The following is a 19,053-nucleotide window of genomic DNA, read 5'->3' on the forward strand; positions in this document are numbered from 1 at the left end:
TTGGAGAATATTTATATTTACCTGTCTCAGGGTGTGCTCCCACTGGCTTTTAAAGTGGTGTTTGTTTCATTCTTTGGAAACATACTGTGACTTGACTGTTATCATCAGAATATATCCATCCATGCATCCATCATCTGAGCGAGTTCTCCTCACGAGGGTCACAGTCGTGCTGGAGCCTATCCCCGGTGTCTTGGGGCAGTAGGTGGGGTACATCCTCAACTGGTTGCCAGCCAATCACACATAGAGGAACAAACATTCGCGCTCACGATCCCACCTGGGGACAATTTAGAGCATTCAATCAACCTATAATGCAGGTTTTTGGAATGTTGGAAGAAACACACAGGTCCAGAATGAATAAATATACATCCATCCATCCATTTTCTGATCCGCTTTATCCTCACAAGGGTCGCGGGGCATGCTGGAGCCTATCCCAGATGTCTTTAGGCAGTAGGCGGGGGACACCCTGAACTGGTTGCCAGCCAATCATAGGGTACACAGAGACGAACAACCATTCCCACTCAGATTAACACCTAGGGACAATTAGAGTGTTCAGTCAGCCTACCATGCATGGGTTTTTTTGGAGGGGGAATGTAGGAGGAAACCGGAGTACCCGGAGGAAACCCACACAGGCACAGGGAGAACATAGCCAGGATCGAACACACGACCTCTGCACTGTGAGGTCAACGCGCTAACCACTCGTCCACCGGGCCACCATATACATACACACATGTACACACACACACACACACACACACATATATATACCTGTATATATTATATATATATATATATATATGTATAGTATTAGAACTGTCAAACGATTAAAATATTTAATCTAATTACAAATGCAACTGTCATAATTAACTCAAATTCACTAAAAATGTATTGTGATTACTCACGCATTTTTTATCGTTTCTGAATTTCCTTTTATATTTTTTTGTCCTATTTTTCCCCCATTTTAATGCTATCATCAACATGGAATCATGAATCAATTTTCTATGTGCAAAATGCAAATATTTACTGAAATAACAATTTCGATTTTCAATTTTACATGAACATTTTTCACTTGGAGCAGTTATTCACACAATCTCTCACACAATATTACTGTCCATCAACAACAGTGAAAAAAATATTTTGTCACACAACTGCTGCTTTAACAGCTCTTTTTATGGAATCAAAACAGAGCAATATAACATTATAAAGTGCACATCTAAGGTAAACTAGTACTCAGCCTATTGTGGATTTCAGCCATGGTTGCATACTTCGTTTTTCTCAAGTTTACTTTGAACACAGCAGTCAGGCTATGTTGATTCTGATGGTCCTTCTTGCGCGGAAGTCTCTCTACGGTTTTGTGTAAACATCATTTCAGATGACGACCCTTGGTTCGATGACAACACTGGAGACGTTTTATTTTCGCTAGGTCGCTACCACTGCACCGCTGAACTTCACCGTCACTGTCAGACGAACACAGAGAAGTTCCACCCGCTCTATTTGTATGGACACGGAACACTGTAACCTTCCACACAAAATAGTTCCAAACAAGTAACAATCGCGTCAGTGGCATACATCGTATACCTGTATGATACAGGTAACTTTGGTCTTGTCAGTGGAACAATCTGGCAACTTTTTAAAAGTAAACTTTCCATTCATAAACTCTTTAAGTATCAGTTTTCGGTGTCTCGCGCTGCCATGGCTGGCAAAACAAACGTGCGTGGACCTATGCAGCGCGCTTGTTGTTTTGTTTCTGGTTCATTTATAGAGCAACGTAACATCCGCTGTGACGTGTGCCGCGTTAATCTCGCGAGAAAAAATGTAAACCCGTTAAAATTCATTTAAATTAATGCCAATAAAAACGCGCTAAACTGATAGCTCTAATATATATATATAAAAAAAATTCCTCGTCTCACCCCCCCTCGGGTGGTGTTCGTCCCTCATTCAGCTCGGGTCCTCTACCAGAGGCCAGGAAGCTTGAGGGTTCTGCGCAGTATCCTTGCTGTTCCCGGCACTGCACATTTCTGGACTGAGATGTCCGATGTTGTTCCCGGGATCTGTTGCAACCACTCATCTAGTTTGGGGGTCACTGCCCCGAGTGCTCCGACCACCACAGGCACGACTGTCACCTTTACCTTCCAGGCTCTCTCCAGCTCCTCTCTGAGCCCTTGGTATTTCTCGAGTTTCTCGTGTTCCTTCTTTCTGATATTTCCATCACTTGGGACCGCTACATCCACTACAACAGCTTTCCTCTGCCCTTTATCTATGATCACGATATCTGGTTGGTTCGCCATTACCATCTTGTCAGTCTGGATCTGGAAGTCCCACAGGATCTTCGCTCTGTCATTCTCCACCACCTTCGGAGGTGTTTCCCATTTTGACCTTGGGGTTTCCAGTCCATACTCCGCACAGATGTTTCGGTAGACTATGCCAGCCACCTGGTTATGGCGTTCCATGTAGGCTTTCCCTGCCAGCATCTTACACCCTGCAGTTATGTGTTGGATCGTCTCAGGTGCCTCTTTGCACAACCTACACCTTGGGTCTTGTCTGGTGTGGTATATCTGGGCCTCGATGGCTCTGGTGCTCAGGGCCTGCTCCTGAGCAGCCAGGATGAGTGCCTCTGAGCTGTCCTTCAGGCCAGCCCTCTCTAGCCACTGATAGGACTTCTTGAGATCGGCCACTTCAGTTATGGTCCGGTGGTACATCCCGTGTAGGGGCTTGTCCTCCCATGATGGTCCCTCTTCCAGCGCCTCATCTTCTGTTCCCCATTGTCTGAGACATTCTCTGAGTACGTCATCCGTTGGAGCCTTCTCCTTGATGTATTCATGGAGCTTGGATGTTTCATCCTGGACAGTGGCTCGAACACTCACTAGTCCACGGCCTCCTTCCTTTCGGCTTGCGTACAGTCTCAGGGTGCTGGATTTGGGATGGAACCCTCCATGCATGGTTAGGAGCTTTCGGGTCTTAACGTCCGTGGTCTGAATCTCTTCCTTTGGCCACCTTATTATTCCTGCAGGGTATCTGATCACTGGCAGGGCATAGCTGTTTATTGCCCGGGTCTTATTCTTGCCATTGAGCTGGCTTCTTGGGACTTGCCTCACTCGATGGAGGTATTTGGCCGTAGCCGCTTTCCTTGTTGCCAGTTCGAGGTTGCCATTGGCTTGTGGTATACGGAGGTACTTGTAGCTGTCCTCAATGTCTGCTATTGCTCCTTCAGGGAGTGAGACCCCTTCAGTGCGGACTACCTTTCCTCTCTTAGTCACCATCCGACTACATTTCTCAAGCCCGAATGACATCCCAATGTCGCTGCTGTAGATCCTGGTTGTGTGGATCAGGGAGTCTATGTCCCTTTCGCTCTTAGCATACAGCTTTATGTCATCCATGTAGAGGAGGTGACTGATCGTAGCTCCATTTCTGAGGCGGTATCCATAGCCTGTCTTGGTGATTACTTGGCTTAGGGGGTTCAGTCCTATGCAGAACAGCAGTGGGGAGAGTGCATCACCTTGGTATATGCCACATTTGATGGACACTTGGGTAAGTGGCATGCCATTGGCTTCAAGTGTGGTTTTCCACATCCTCATCGAGTTCGCAACGAAGGCTCTTAGGGTCCTGTTCACCTTATACAACTCCAAGCATTCAGTGATCCATGTATGTGGCATCGAGTCATAGGCTTTCTTGTAATCAATCCAGGCTGTGCACAGGTTGGTACGTCGGGACCTGCAGTCTTGTGCGACTGTTCTGTCAACCAGGAGCTGATGTTTGGCTCCTCTGGTATCGCTACCAATGCCCTTCTGTGCTTCGCTCATGTATTGATCCATGTGTCCACTTATCTTAGCCGCAATGATGCCTGACATGAGCTTCCATGTTGTGGAGAGACAGGTTATTGACCGATAGTTGGATGGGACTGCACCCTTTGAGGGATCCTTCATGATCAGGATCGTTCGCCCTTCGGTTAGCCATCCTGGGTGAGTCCCATCCCTCAGCAGCTGGTTCATTTGTGCTGCTAGGCGCTCATGGAGTGCTGTGAGTTTCTTTAGCCAGTAGGTGTGGACCATGTCCGGGCCTGGTGCTGTCCAGTTCTTCATATCTGAGACTCTTTCCTGTATGTCTGCCACTGTTATGGTAACTGGGTTCTGTTCAGGGAGGTTGTTGTGCTCCTCTCTCAGGGTCACCAGCCATTGTGCACTGCTGTTATGTGCAACCTCCTTCTCCCATATGCCTTTCCAGTACCTTTCAGTTTCCAGTCTTGGTGGGTCAGCTCTGTTGTTAGGACCCTGCCACTGAGCGTACACTTTCGCAGGTTGTGTTGCGAACAGCCTGTTTATTCGTCTGGCCTCATTCTCTTTCGTGTACCGCTTTAGGCGGCTGGACAAGGCTTGGAGCCTTTGTTTGGCAGTTTCGAGTGCTTCAGGTATGGTCATCTGGATGAAACTCTCGGGTATCGGCCTTTTTATCACACCTCTCTGGGCCTCCGTCAATTGACTCACATCTTTCCGAGCCGCCTTGATCTTAGCCTCCAACCGTCTTTTCCATGGTGGGTAACGTATCTCATGGCTTCCATGGTTGCTCTTATAGCCAAGCATCTCAAGGACCACTGATGCTGAAGCGTATATCAGCTCATTGGTTTCCGTGATCGTTACGGTAGGGATCGCCCTCAGTGCTGCATTCACACTTTCCATGAGACTTTCAGGTGGTACTTCACATAGCCGTTGTAATCGGTTTCCAGGTTGCCCAGCTTTCATTCTCGCCATGATCTTAGCTTTCAGGTCAGTTGCTGCCTCGCTCAGCATTTCATTAATTGGGGCTGGCCTCCCAATCTCATCATCTGCATTCATTGGGGCTTGCCTCCCAATCTCTGGTATGACCTCCTCCTCTGATCTGGCAGCCTGGGGCCCTTCACCATGGAACCTGCGTTGTACCTCATCAATCTCAAGTTGTGACAGCAGTTGCCGTTTGTGGATGTTACTGGATGACACTGAGCTACTAGTTGTTTCGTGGTCAACCGTGACTTTGGGTTTTGAAGTAACCATTCAGCCCACATTCTCTGCATGAAACCCCTCTGACTAGGGTTGCTTGAGTAGTAGCATTCCAACAGAGCCATGTTATCGCATCTCGCCCATCTCCGCTTTGTTCCAGTAGCCCATTTTTCATCAAGGTGCTCTGGTTCCCCAGCACCTGACGCAGACCTTGTTTGGCCGGGCGACGGACATTCTATATATATATGTGTATATATATATATATATATATATATATACACACACACACACACACACACACACACACACACACATACTGTATATGTCCAATACATCCTTTCTCCAAACAGGAGTTGACCTGTCAAGATGCAGTTTGTCTCCAGGTGTTCAAGAGAAAAGAATAAAAGTATCTAAGTAACTGTATCCTTCTCACTTTGCATTACAGACACCTTGTTTGAATAAAAGCACATTTGTTGTACTTTGTTGTAATATAAGGTCGATGAGTGTTTAGCTTTTCAGACGATAATTATTAATGGCTTGTAAATCCATACTAGCAGATGTGATGCTACAAAAATATTCATTTGTGGCATCAGTCACTGCTTAATAAATCACTTAACAAACTAATTATCATCTCACATTAGTTCCAATACTAAAACTACAACTGAATAATCTGCCTTTTCTAAATGATCATGATGATAAATCATCATTTTAGGCAGAACAGCTGTTCGTTGAAATACGAACCTACTTTTCCCTTTTTTTTCATTCAGGCAGTGTTTTGCTTTGACTTGTAAGCTTAAAGATGAGATATGTCCACTGTATGGTGGAAGTGAAGTCAAACCATTACACAACAAGCAGCAGTTGTGGCAGATGAATAATAATCCATCCATCCATTTTCTGATCCGCTTGATCCTGACAAGGGTCACAGGGCATGCTGGAGCCTTTTCCAGCAGTCTTCAGACAATACGCTGGGGACACCCTGAACCAGTTGCCAGCCAATCGCAGGGCACACAGAGACGAACAACCATTCGCATTCACACTCAGACCTAGGCACAATTTAGAGTGTTCAATCAGCCTGCCATGCATGTTTTTGGAATGTGGGAGGAAACCAGAGTACCTGGAGAAAACCCACGCAGGCATGGGGAGAACATGCAAGCTCCACACAGGGAGGCCGGAGCTGGAATCGCACTAACCACTGGACCACCCTGAATAATAATAATAATCATATGCGGCATGATGATTGACTGGTGAGCACGTCCAACTCACAGTGCAGAGGTGCAGGGTTCGATTCTGGCTTCGGCCTTCCTGTGTGACGTTCGCATGTTCTCCCTGTACCTGCCTGGATTTTCTCTGGGTACCCTGGTTTTCTCCCACATTCTAGAAAACATGCATGGAATGTTTATGGAACACTCAAAATTGTCCCTAGGTGTGAGTGTGAAAATGGATGGTTGTTCGTCTGTGTGTGTCCTGCGATTGGCTAGCGACCAGTTCGGGGCGTCCCCCACCTCCTGCCTGAAGACGGCTGCGATAGGCTCCAGCACACCCGCAACCCTCGTGAGGATAAAGCGGATCAGAAAATGCATGGATAATTAAAAAAGAAGAAACAAAAAATAATAACTATTATTTTAAGAGGCTTAAGCTGTTTATTGCCACAGTGTGTTTTTAAATCAATCACATAACCTTGTAGTATAATAATAATCATACATTTTATTTATAAGCGCCTTTCAAGACACCGAAGGACACTTTACAATAACAAAAACAATAAAACACAATGCGGGTATTTTAATAGTAAGACATAATGAGAAACATCAAAGAGGCGTGTCAGGTTTGAAACAAACCGAATAATGTTTAGGATCCCAGAAATGCAGACACAGACAAAAGAGGATAAAATATATATATTAAAAAAAAATTCCTCGTCTCACCCCCCCTCGGGTGGTGTCCGTCCCTCATTCAGCTCGGGTCCTCTACCAGAGGCCAGGAATCTTGAGGGTTCTGCGCAGTATCCTTGCTGTTCCCAGCACTGCACATTTCTGGACTGAGATGTCCGATGTTGTTCCCGGGATCTGTTGCAACCACTCATCTAGTTTGGGGGTCACTGCCCCGAGTGCTCCGACCACCACAGGCACGACTGTCACCTTTACCTTCCAGGCTCTCTCCAGCTCCTCTCTGAGCCCTTGGTATTTCTCGAGTTTCTCATGTTCCTTCTTTCTGATGTTTCCATCACTTGGGACCGCTACATCCACTACAATGGCTTTCCTCTGCCCTTTATCTATGATCACGATATCTGGTTGGTTCGCCATTACCATCTTGTCAGTCTGGTTCTGGAAGTCCCACAGGATCTTCGCTCTGTCATATATATATATATTTATTTATCAAAAAAGGCAAAATCAACTAAGTCTAAAACAGAAGTCGCTGGTCACAAGGATCTAGGAAAAACAAGGAATCAACAAAAGGCGCTTGCAAAAGGCAAGGTCATGGAACACCGAAAAAACAAACGAAATGACAAGAGTCCAATTCACTCACTCACACACACACGCACACACACAAAACAAAAGCAAGATCAAATGACGAAACAATGACTATACTTACAAAACGTGGAACTAAGGGAACAAGAACGACCATGACGAGATCGAGAAGTCTAGAAAAAAAAACACTTAAGCACGAGCAGCCACAACGTCAAGAATCCGACAAGCAGCAATGAATTGGTCAATCCTGAAATACATGGTTGGCGATTATTGGCGGGCGGTGTGCACACTGAAGGGAAGACTACGTCTGCCACCTGTTGGAGACACACAAGAACAGAAACATGTCAAGGGGCAGACAGAAAATATAATACTTACAGGCATATCTGTTTTGTACTCCATGAAGATCCGCTAATATTGTGGTCTACTGAGAAACTGAGACATCTCCATGTATATCCGTGTAAATTGAGGGGTTCGTTGTTTTTAGTGGATAGCTCTACTTTACATTTACGAACGGCAAAAGGAGAGATTGAATCCTTTGAATGCAGTTTTATTCAAAGGGAAAAACAGACTTCTGCACCGCAGCACTTTCGAGAACACAACTCTCCTCGTAACTAAAATCACTTCCTGCTTCTCTTACTTCAACAGACAACCCCAACCTATCAACATAAAAACATGTCTAAACAAGTATTAAACAACAGAATATAATTTAGGTATTCTTAACATGAAATAACATGATAATAATTAATAAGATAAAAATCAATTACTTATTTTAAGTAATATATTTACAATGCTGCGATTGGCTGGCAACCAGTTCAGGGTGTCCATCGCCTACTGCCAAAGGAAAGCTGGGATGGGCTCCAGCACGCCCCGCAACCTTTGTGAGGATAAGGGGATCAGAAAATGGATGGATGGATAATTGCAGTGTTAATGGAGGCAGAAATGGGACTAAATGTCAGGAATTATGTAAATAGCAACGTATTTGTCCCTCATAATCTATTCAAAATTAAAATGTAAAATCCATGTTATTGTTGTAATATTTTTTAAACTTGCTCCACCGCAACCATAAACTACATACATCATTTTTATTTGAAAATGTTTTTAACTATTTGCCTCCATCGTTGTCCGCCACGTCACATCTATAGTTTTCTCTACCAACTCTCGCGAGAATTATCTTCCCGGAAGTTCCACGTCAGTGTGCGTTTGTGTTCACTGAAATCCCAACATTTGGCTCTCGACACACGATTATCTGATTTTGCTTCGACGAAACAGTGATTAAAAATGGTGAGTAAGATATAGAATAGAGTATGTGATTTTATTTTCTCAGCTATGTTTGACTGGTCTTCACGAAAATATCCAACAAGGCATTCTAGGTAGCAGCTTAGCAGCTGGCTAGTAATCCGGTGTGCAGAAATCGTCAAATGTCAACCCTTGGCTTTTTAACCGTTTAATGTTTTCGAATGACTTGATATGAAGGTTAATATCAGGAAGATGTAAACAACCCAATTTGTTATAGGATATCATCAGCGTGTGAAATGGATCTGTGCATGACTATTGCTGTCATGAATTGTACGTCAACGTTGAATGCATTGTAATGTGTTGATCATGTCCAAGTGTTTACACAGAAACGACATTTGTGCCCACAATTTTTCAGCCGCTGAGGCTTGACATTAAGCGGAGGTTGACAGCCAGATCTGACCGTGTGAAGAGTGTGGACCTTCATCCAACCGAGCCATGGATGCTAGCCAGTCTGTACAACGGCAGCGTCTGTGTGTGGAACCACGAAACACAGGTTAAAGCATGCAAGAGCATAATCTCTGTTGATGTTAGACTAACATTGTTGATTATACTGAAAATGTAACATTTTAATTATTTGTTATCAGACACTGGTGAAGACGTTTGAAGTGTGTGACCTCCCTGTCAGAGCGTCCAAATTTGTGGCCAGGAAGAACTGGGTCATCACAGGAGCAGTGAGTAACTCATTGAAATAATCTTTCACCTTGTAAGACATCACAGCGACCCTAAAACCACCCTAGGAAAGTGATAGAGACGAAAGCAAACAAAGAGCAACATCAAGTGTAGGCTTAAGCACTGCTATATGATATTTGATTTTGATTTTATCCATAACACTAGGAGAATTAAAGTGGTTTGGAGGTAAGCCACATAGGAAATTTTGAGTTGACAGGCGATGAACTAGTTTGCCTAGCGGTGTAAAAATACATCATCATTTGGCATAAAAAGGTTGGCAGATATGGAACAATTCTTATAAAAGAGGCCTGGTGCATTATTGCCACCCCCAGTTGAAGTTAACTATACAACGAAACAAATAAATACTTTATTGATCAGGTAATGCTATAAAAGCACAGACTAAACTGGCGCTAACTCCAGGGGTCTTAGAAGATAGAAGGATGCCAGAGAAATATGTGAACTGCACAATGCCTCTTAAATTATCATGATGCCCAAACTGTTTTATTTTTACATTCCATTAAATACATTATTTTTGTTTGTCTTTCTCTAGTACAGTGGTTCTTAACCTTGTTAGAGGTAGCGAACCCAACCAGTTCATATGCACATTCACCAAACCCTTCTTTAGTGAAAAAAAAAAATAGAAAAAAAAAAAAATTCAAGACATTAAAAATGCATTTATCAAAAACAGAAAAAAGTAAATACAAATTCAAGACATAAGTCTCTGTTTTTTAATTGTATGGTAGAGGCTCTGTCGAACCCCTGAGACCGATTCACCGAACCCCTTGGATTCGATCGAACCCAGGTTAAGCACCACTGCTCTCGTACAATACTGTTGAAAGCTATTTCTATGAAACAATGCATTTCGGCAGTGTTTGTTGGTGTTTTATGATGCGCAAGAAAGAAGTGTCTTTTTTTTTAATTGATTTGTTGTAATTAGGAAAGATGATGAGTATGAGCACACAGCAAACTAAATTCAGTCAAGACAACACTGTCAATCATAATCACTGTTTTAGCAATGTTTTCTCTTGAAAACTAGGTGAAATTACTCTTGTTTTTCTGAATGGATTGATGCCAAGTGAATATTTTTTCAAACTGTTATTTTATGATTAGAAATTGTCAAATTCTATCAAAAAAACCCCAACTAATACGGTATATATATTTTTTCTCTCTTGGTAGGATGACATGCAGATCCGTGTGTTCAACTACAACACCTTGGAGCGTGTTCACATGTTTGAGGCCCACTCTGACTACATCCGTTGCATCGCTGTGCACCCCACTCAGCCCTACATCCTCACCAGCAGCGGTAGGCTTGTTTTTGTAATTCACACCACCAATCATACAAATGGATTTCTCCAGCAAACGTTTTTAAACGTTGTCCCCATCTCTGTGCAGATGATATGTTAATCAAGCTGTGGGACTGGGACAAGAAGTGGTCCTGCAGCCAGGTGTTTGAGGGTCACACACACTATGTCATGCAGATTGTCATCAACCCCAAGGACAATAATCAGTTTGCCAGTGCCTCCCTTGACAGGACTATCAAGGTAATAAGAACTTGTTACGAATGCTCACCAACCACAACATTAGATCCAAGCGCATGATCTCATCAGGAGAGCAGCTGTCTGTTTGGAAATGTTCCATGTTGTTCCAGGAAAAAAATATAAAATAGCTCCAGAGAGTGTTCAAGCTCATTTAATCGTGTCCTTGTGTTGACTCAGGTCTGGCAGCTGGGCTCCTCATCTCCCAACTTCACTTTGGAAGGCCATGAGAAAGGTGTCAATTGCATCGACTATTACAGTGGAGGAGACAAGCCCTACCTGATTTCAGGCGCTGATGACCGCCAGGTCAAAATATGGGACTACCAGGTGCAACATCTTGTTTTGCTGCTGTTGTTGTCCAATGAACCAGGAACTAAGGAGTGCAATTTGCAAATCAGTTCTCATTTAAATTAGCCCTTTTCACTCCTTGCTTTGTTACATCTTGTATAGCATGTGCTCGGTCACCTCTATTCCAGAACAAGACCTGTGTTCAAACTCTGGAGGGTCATGCCCAAAACGTCTCATGTGTGAGCTTCCACCCGGAGCTGCCAATAATAATCACTGGGTCCGAAGATGGTGAGCTGGAACTTATCCTATCTTCTGTTCCCTTAATCTTGCCCGCTCAGCTTTACTGATCTTTGCCATGTATGACATTACCCCCTCTCACTGAAGGTACGGTCCGTATCTGGCACTCGAGCACCTACCGCCTGGAAAGCACCCTCAACTATGGCATGGAGAGAGTGTGGTGTGTGTGCGGTCTCAGGGGCTCCAACAATGTCGCGCTGGGTTATGATGAAGGAAGTATCATTATCAAAGTGAGTCATAATTATCATCATCTTTTCTCTGCAGTAAATGTCCCACAAGTGGAATTTTCCTGAGTATGGATTAGTGATACCTTGACAAATGAGTTTAGTAATGTACTCGTATCAAATCAAAATTCCCCATTGAATTGATTAAAATGCCTTTTAATCCGTTCCCGGCCCCGACCATTACTTTTTAAAAGTAAAGAAGCTGTTTGTTTGCTTTGCTTTTAGGCAGGTACGCACTTGTTCTCAATCCCACCCGTTTGCCGGTTCTTTTCTCTGCAGGTGGGGCGTGAGGAGCCGGCCATGTCAATGGACAGCAGTGGCAAAATAATTTGGGCCAAGCACAGTGAAATACAGCAGGCCAATTTGAAGGCAATGGGTGACACGGAGATCAAAGATGGGGAGCGGCTCCCGCTGGCCGTGAAAGACATGGGCAGCTGTGAAATATATCCTCAAACTATCCAGCATAACCCCAATGGGAGGTATGTAACAAGCAATTTCAGCCTCAAATGAAAGCGGGTGAGCGGCCTGCGCTCATTTTGAGCTTTCATTTGTAGGTTTGTTGTGGTGTGCGGCGATGGAGAATACATCATCTATACTGCCATGGCTCTGAGGAACAAGAGCTTCGGCTCAGCACAGGAGTTCGCTTGGGCACATGACTCATCTGAGTAAGTCTGTCTGGGACAGTTTTTACTGTACAATGCGCCACTGTTAAATAGTTTATTCACAGTCTTGTGTGTTTTTTAGATGCGTATGTGATGCTTAATGAGCCTTTACCCATTTTAACAGATATGCCATCAGAGAAAGCAACAGCGTTGTCAAAATTTTCAAAAACTTCAAAGAAAAGAAATCCTTTAAGCCTGACTTTGGAGCTGAGGGTAATTGCAATGTAGCGGTCAAACACAAGTTGAGGTTGAAATAGAATCAGTGGCAGAAAAAGAATAAGTGGTATTTTTGGGGCTCTGCAGGTATCTACGGTGGTTTCTTACTCGGGGTGAGGTCCGTGAATGGTCTGGCGTTTTATGATTGGGAGAACACCGAGCTGATCCGCCGCATTGAAATCCAACCAAAACATGTAAGTCCGCTTCTCTTAGCTCAGTTCGTGTGTTTGATTTTGCGAGTATTTGGGCATTTTCCATAAGTTGTCTGCTTTACGAGCAATGCAAGCAGTCCTCCTTAGTCTGAGTCTTACCTTCGCAACACTCCATAGTGTTTTTTTTTTTTCCGGTGTGCAGATTTTCTGGTCTGACTCTGGCGAGCTGGTCTGCATCGCTACAGAAGAGTCTTTCTTCATCCTTCGTTACATGGCCGATAAAGTAGCTGCCTCACAAGAGAACAATGAAGGAGTCACGGAGGATGGAATTGAGGATGCTTTTGAGGTTTGTGTGCCTTCCATTTTTGTCAATCCATTGATTACGGTATAGGGAACCCCTACTTATACTGGTGATACATTCTCGACACACCTGGAATAGGTTAAAATCCGCAGCATAGAGAGACCATAATTAAACTTTTTTTTTCTGAAGGTCAACCGCTCCCATGTGCTGAAAGTGCATTTAAACTTATTGAAACACTTAAAAAAAATCCTTAGTACATGATTTCCCTCAACACATTGAAATTTAGCAAAACACACTTCAACTTATTATACCGGGTGTAATGAAAACTGATTTGAATTGTAAAATCCATCTTATTTAACCAAATCATATCGCGAGACTTTAAAATGGACCACGTTTGAATCATATCTGAAGCCATCTATCAGGATTGGAAGTGTCGAAATTAATAGAGAACTAATCAGTTGTCAATGATTGACACCCATTTTAAGAATCGAGTAAATGTTTAGCACTTCAAATTGTCCAAATTCTCAGATTTTAGGCTCTCAACGGTAATTCTCTGATTTCTGTTGTCTATGAAAGCAGACTGATTGTAGGTTGAGAGGGATTATCTTTTGTTTAATCAAAATAAGACATTTGCAAACATCTGCTTTTACTTTTGGAAAACAATGAGCGAAAAGAGGAGTGAAACCGTTTCCAAAAGGTTGGTAAATACAGCATTGATTCCTCTCGACTGATACTACTTCATTGGTGTTGTTGTTTTTTTTTAACCACTAACAAATACCAAATAAACAACAATCATCGGATAATGAACAGTAATTGGGGAAAAATGTTTTGCAATACACAATGCAAAATAAAAATGTTATCCATTTAGCCATTGTTCAAGATACATACAGTACTAAATCGTCTTTACAGGAGATGCATACCACGTATAAATCGGATTGATGTTGCTGAAGTGTCGTTTCCTTCAATAGTATTAACTTTTACATTTTGTGACATTTGAATAAAGTTGACAAAAGCTAACGCTGTACCATATTGACTTGAATCTTTCCACTTGAAAATATTCCGTTCTTAAATTATATCGTGATACGATGCAATTGTCTTTAATTGAAGAGATGCACACCCCAACTTATTATAACACACTTTTTAAATGATTGCTTAGCTGCTGTTCTCACTCTTTCTCACTCACACAGCACCCCAAATAAGAAGCAAAGAGTGCTTGTGTCAAGCTTGTTTTATTTGTCATACCCTTTTCACACTGACTGTAAAACTGACACACCAAACAAAAGTGAGTGATGCATTCTTGCAAATGTAGACCGACACCATCTCTCCCAAAGTGTTTCAGGTTTCCTACATAATACTAAACACTCCGTTTGTAAAATTCTCTTGGTTCAGGTCCAGGGAGAAATCCAGGAGATCGTGAAGACGGGCCTCTGGGTTGGTGACTGCTTCATCTACACCAGCTCGGTGAACAGACTTAATTACTTTGTAGGAGGAGAGATCGTCACTATTGCTCACTTGGACAGGTCAGCTATTTATGATTGCATGCATTTCATGATCTCAAGCAACCTTTCAACTTTAGTTTCAGGACAAATGACTGTTGTATGTCAAGTCATTTTCGAATGCAGAAAGGCGCCATCAGTTAAAATGCCCCCTCTCTATGCAGAACCATGTATTTACTAGGCTACATCCCCAAAGATGACCGCCTGTACCTGGGAGACAAGGAGCTCAACATTGTCAGCTACTCCCTCCTAGTCTCGGTTCTGGAGTATCAAACTGCTGTCATGAGGAGGGACTTTGGGATGGCCGACAAGGTGCTTCCCACAATTCCTAAAGAGCAACGAACCAGAGTGGCCCATTTCCTGGAAAAACAGGTCGGGACTCAGTGCATGATTTGCCTGTCACTACCAGTGCTGATTACCAGTTATTAGACACATTGATGATTTAATCGGTGCTTATTACCAGATAAAGCTTTTTTTCCCTCTCTCTTTCTTTCTCTCTCTCTCTCAATGGCGCTACCTGGCTCTACCTGGCTTTACAGGGTTTCAAGCAGCAGGCGTTAGCTGTGTCCACAGACCCGGAGCACAGGTTTGAGCTGGCCTTGCAGCTGGGAGAATTGAAGATTGCCTACCAGCTGGCTGTAGAAGCAGAGGTAACCGGAGTGCTTTTCCTCTTGAGATTTGTTCCGTGAACACGCTCCTGACTCCACATCCTTGTATCTCTCATGGAAATGTCATGAATGCGTTTCAGCATCCCTCCCAAAAAAACAACAAAAAGGTTTGGAATGTGTTTTTCAGTAAGCATAATAGCACTCTGTAATGTACTTTACGGAAACATACACGAATGACATACTCAAATGGAAAGTCAAGAATGGAACTGTTTCCCATGGATACTATGCTGCTCCTTCTGGTGTGGGTACCTGGAACTGGTCAAAACTCCTGACTAAGCCGCAGTAGTCTTAGTCATTCTTTGGAGAGGGTAAAGAAGATGTGCTTGTGCATATTGTTAACGGTCTTCATGTGCTGTTGCACCATTTGTGTTCCAACACCCGTTGCACCGCAAAACCAATGCTGTCAGTTACCTGGTCAATGGAAATATGCTTTGTTGTTTATCATTAAGCTAAAAGGACTTACCTAAAGCAAAGTCATGTGGTTCTGTAACCCCTTCAGGGACAGTGGTTACTGCAGTGGACAGCTTATTATGTCATCAAATTACAGGTTGCACGAAAGAGTTAAAATACGCATGTAATTCGATTTGTTTTCTGTTTAGTTTTACAGACAAGTTCAACTGGGAGTGGTAATAAATAACTTAAAACCTCTTTTTTAAAGACAAGTTCAACTGGGAGCGGTAATAAATAACTTAAAACCTCTTTTTTAAAGACATGTTCACTATCTGCCAAATGGCTTCTTGTTCTGAACCGAGTTAAGTTCACTTGCACGATACTGCGCTTGTGCCTCAAATTTTTATTTCTTTGTATTCTAGAAAGTCAAAGCAAATAATGGGCTGATTGAATGCACGGTTCTTGGGGAAAAAAAAGTCACCACATTTGTATCTCAAGACTTAATTGGAAAGGGCTCATTCTTTGTTCATTCTATACATTTCTAATATGACAACTCCCCATGACGTCCCATTAAAAATGTCGGTAAAAGCTGAGGCGTTCTCCTGAATACTACCGCCCTGGTTTGAACGTTGAGTATCCTGGCACCCATTGTTGGCAAACATTCTGACTTGACCTACACATCTTTCTTTCCCTCTCATAGTCGGAGCAGAAATGGAAGCAGTTGGCAGAGCTGGCTATTAGTAAGTGTCAGTTTGGCCTGGCCCAGGAGTGTCTGCATCATGCACAGGATTACGGTGGTCTACTCCTCCTCGCCACCGCCTCGGGTAATGCGCCAATGGTGGGCAAGCTGGCCGAGGGTGCAGAAAGAGACGGCAAGAACAACGTGGCCTTCATGACCTACTTCCTGCAGGGGAAGTAAGTACGACATGTGACTCATGTCGTGGGCAAGATCACCAGGGTAAATGTCATTCTTCCGTCATTTCCTCACAGACTGGATCAGTGTTTGGAGCTTTTGATCCGAACCAACCGCCTACCTGAAGCTGCATTCCTGGCTCGCACATACCTGCCCAGCCAGGTGTCCCGGGTGGTCAAACTGTGGAGGGAAAATTTGTCCAAGGTTAACCAGAAGGTGAGCACAGTGGCTTATTGATCAGTTAAAACAATATCGGTAGCGCAATTTCGACCCCAGGTTGGATTTGAATGCAGTTGTGACCTCTGATGTCAAAGGCTTGTGTCATATCTGGTAAAATTATTTCATTTCGTCTTTGCGGTGTAGGCTGCTGAATCCTTGGCAGATCCTACAGAATATGAAAACCTGTTTCCTGGTCTGAAAGAAGCATTTGCAGCTGAGGATTACCTCAGAGAAAATTGCTCAGGTTCCACCAGGCCTGCCACAGACTACCCCCTGGTCACTGTGAGTTGAGCACGACATTATAATAAAAGTGCAGCTTGAAGTAACTAATTTTAAACTTGTTTGTGTCTTTTAACCAACTCTGATGTTTACCTTCAGCTAAACGAAGACAGGAATATTCTAGAGGAGGCTCAAGGATACAATCCCAAAGGGATTTTTGGAGTTTCTGCTCTCGAGGTTTGTGAGCGTTATCCACCCGCTCAAGGACACTTTTCGACCAATAGTTTTAATCGCATTTTTTATGAAGTGGGTTCTTAGAAGTAATTTTTTACTCCGCAGACAGAGGAATGCGAAGAGTCTCCTTTAGCGTCAGCCCCTGCAATTGCACCGGAGTCTGCAGTCATGCCTTTAGAGCCTGAACCTGTTCCTCCTCAGTCTCAGGAGGAAACCCCAAACTTCTCCCAGTCAGAAAAAGATAAGGTCTCCACTTTTCTCATTTTCATGCTCTGATTTATTTTATTGTATTTGGGGGTTAGGAAGGGGGCCGGGGGGGGGGGGGGGGGTCATTTGGTTCTCTTGATGAGGAACTGTTCAAAAAATGTCTGTGTGCACAGGTTCTGGAAGAGCTGGAAATTGACCTTGACAATTTGGAGGTAGATGACATCGACACCAGTGATGTTAACCTGGATGATGACTTTCTTGAGGACTAGAGATATTCCACCAATCCTGCGGTCGACCACCTCGGAGCTTATTTAAACGCAGAGACCAAACACCCGTGCTCCCTTTTTGTACTTAAAATATTGTATTGTCCACAAGCAGATTGAAATAGATGAACATGATCTCATTTAATCCTCAGAGGAATAGTAGACATCATGTCTGCCGGTATTTCAGACTTCATTTTGTACACCATTTATTGACTGTTGGAGATCATTTCATTTTATTACATTGACCCATAATATGTTTATTTTTGCTTTGGCTAAGATGAAAATTGTTGCGCATTCGGTCCAATAAACTGCGGTTGCTGTACATATTCACCTTTCAATCAACTCCAAATAGTCGCTTGATGCATTTGTGGGTGGGAAGCAAATCTAGGAACCACCTATCTTTTACAGCATATTAGTTTGATTACAAAGGTGTTGGTGTGGAAATGCTTCCTAAAGGATGCTGTATGGCAGTCCTCAAATCCACAACAAAGAGAAATCCAAATTTAGCGGCGGCAGCAGCATTAGTTCCCTTGTCCTCTTAGATAAATCTACCTTGAGGTTACATGTCAAATCACTCCCTGTGCTGCTGTGTTAATATTGAATGTCAAATTTGAAATCAGTTTTAAGGTTGTGATGTTGAAATATTGATTTGAGCCCTCTCACCCAACTCCTTGCGTGATTGTGACAGGCTTTTATATTGCGCAATATCTATTTTGTAATTTCAGCCCTAGCACTACCTGAACAAACTTCTTAACAGTTGACCAGTCTTTAAACCTTATATAAAACAGTCATTATTGCTCATGGAGAATCATTGAATTGTGTGTTAATTAGATGGTGTTCATAAGATTACTTTCATTTTTATTTGTACCAGGTTACAGCACATTAGGTGCAAGGTTCGATTCAGACTCTGGCCTTCCTGTGTGGAGTTTGCATGTTTTCCTTGTGCCTGCGTGGGCTTTCTCCGGGTACTCATGGTTTCCTCCCACATTCCAAAAACGTGCATGGCAGGGGTTAATGGAGCACTCTAAATTGTCCCAAAGTGTAAGTGTGAGTGTGAGTGCGAATGGCTGTTTGTCTATGTGTGTCCTGCGATTGGCTAGCAACCAGTTCAGGGTGTATCCCGCGTACTGCCTGAAGACAGCTGGGATAGACTCCAGCACACCCACAACCCTTGTGAGGAAAAGCAGATTAGAAAATGGATGGATGGATTAAGTTTATTTAAGCGGATTTATTTTGTTTTGCGGGTCGAGATAAAATAAATACAGTAAGCAAGCCAAAACAGAAATGTGTGTGTGTGTGTACAGTACTGTATACACAATTCAACACATCTTTAAATACACACAACAAAATTCATAACGACATCATAATCTCGACC

General features: G+C 43.2%; 1 protein-coding gene and 1 long non-coding RNA gene across 4 annotated transcripts; one reads left to right on the forward strand and one right to left on the reverse strand.

Annotated features, from left to right (window-relative positions):
- Window positions 1-6,731: 6,731 nt before the first annotated feature.
- On the reverse strand, window positions 6,732-8,349 carry LOC147195361 (uncharacterized). 3 transcript variants are annotated; one of them, XR_015102859.1, is made up of 2 exons: window positions 8,216-8,349; window positions 6,732-7,743 (listed from the first exon to the last, which is right to left on the reverse strand). It is a non-coding gene; the product is annotated as an uncharacterized LOC147195361 (long non-coding RNA). The 3 variants fall into 3 exon arrangements; XR_015102860.1 differs by lacking the exon at window positions 8,216-8,349 and adding an exon at window positions 7,805-8,033 and having other exon boundaries at window positions 6,732-7,676; XR_015102858.1 differs by lacking the exon at window positions 8,216-8,349 and adding an exon at window positions 7,805-8,033.
- A 246-nt stretch (window positions 8,350-8,595) lies between these two features.
- copb2 (COPI coat complex subunit beta 2) lies at window positions 8,596-18,000 on the forward strand. Its single transcript, XM_086129574.1, has 22 exons — window positions 8,596-8,710; window positions 9,081-9,218; window positions 9,310-9,396; window positions 10,571-10,697; window positions 10,787-10,935; window positions 11,110-11,256; window positions 11,406-11,505; window positions 11,602-11,744; window positions 12,018-12,217; window positions 12,293-12,403; window positions 12,525-12,613; window positions 12,704-12,810; window positions 12,971-13,114; window positions 14,459-14,589; window positions 14,730-14,937; window positions 15,105-15,215; window positions 16,324-16,538; window positions 16,614-16,752; window positions 16,900-17,037; window positions 17,134-17,211; window positions 17,314-17,454; window positions 17,589-18,000. The coding sequence occupies exons 1-22, from the start codon at window positions 8,708-8,710 to the stop codon at window positions 17,682-17,684; spliced, it is 2,802 nt and encodes a 933-aa protein (XP_085985700.1). The 5' UTR covers window positions 8,596-8,707; the 3' UTR covers window positions 17,685-18,000.
- Window positions 18,001-19,053: the final 1,053 nt, after the last annotated feature.

Source organism: Hippocampus guttulatus, chromosome 14, assembly GCF_054856545.1.
Source record: "Hippocampus guttulatus isolate MCC_2025c chromosome 14, RoL_Hgut_1.0, whole genome shotgun sequence".
Taxonomy (NCBI): domain Eukaryota; kingdom Metazoa; phylum Chordata; class Actinopteri; order Syngnathiformes; family Syngnathidae; genus Hippocampus; species Hippocampus guttulatus.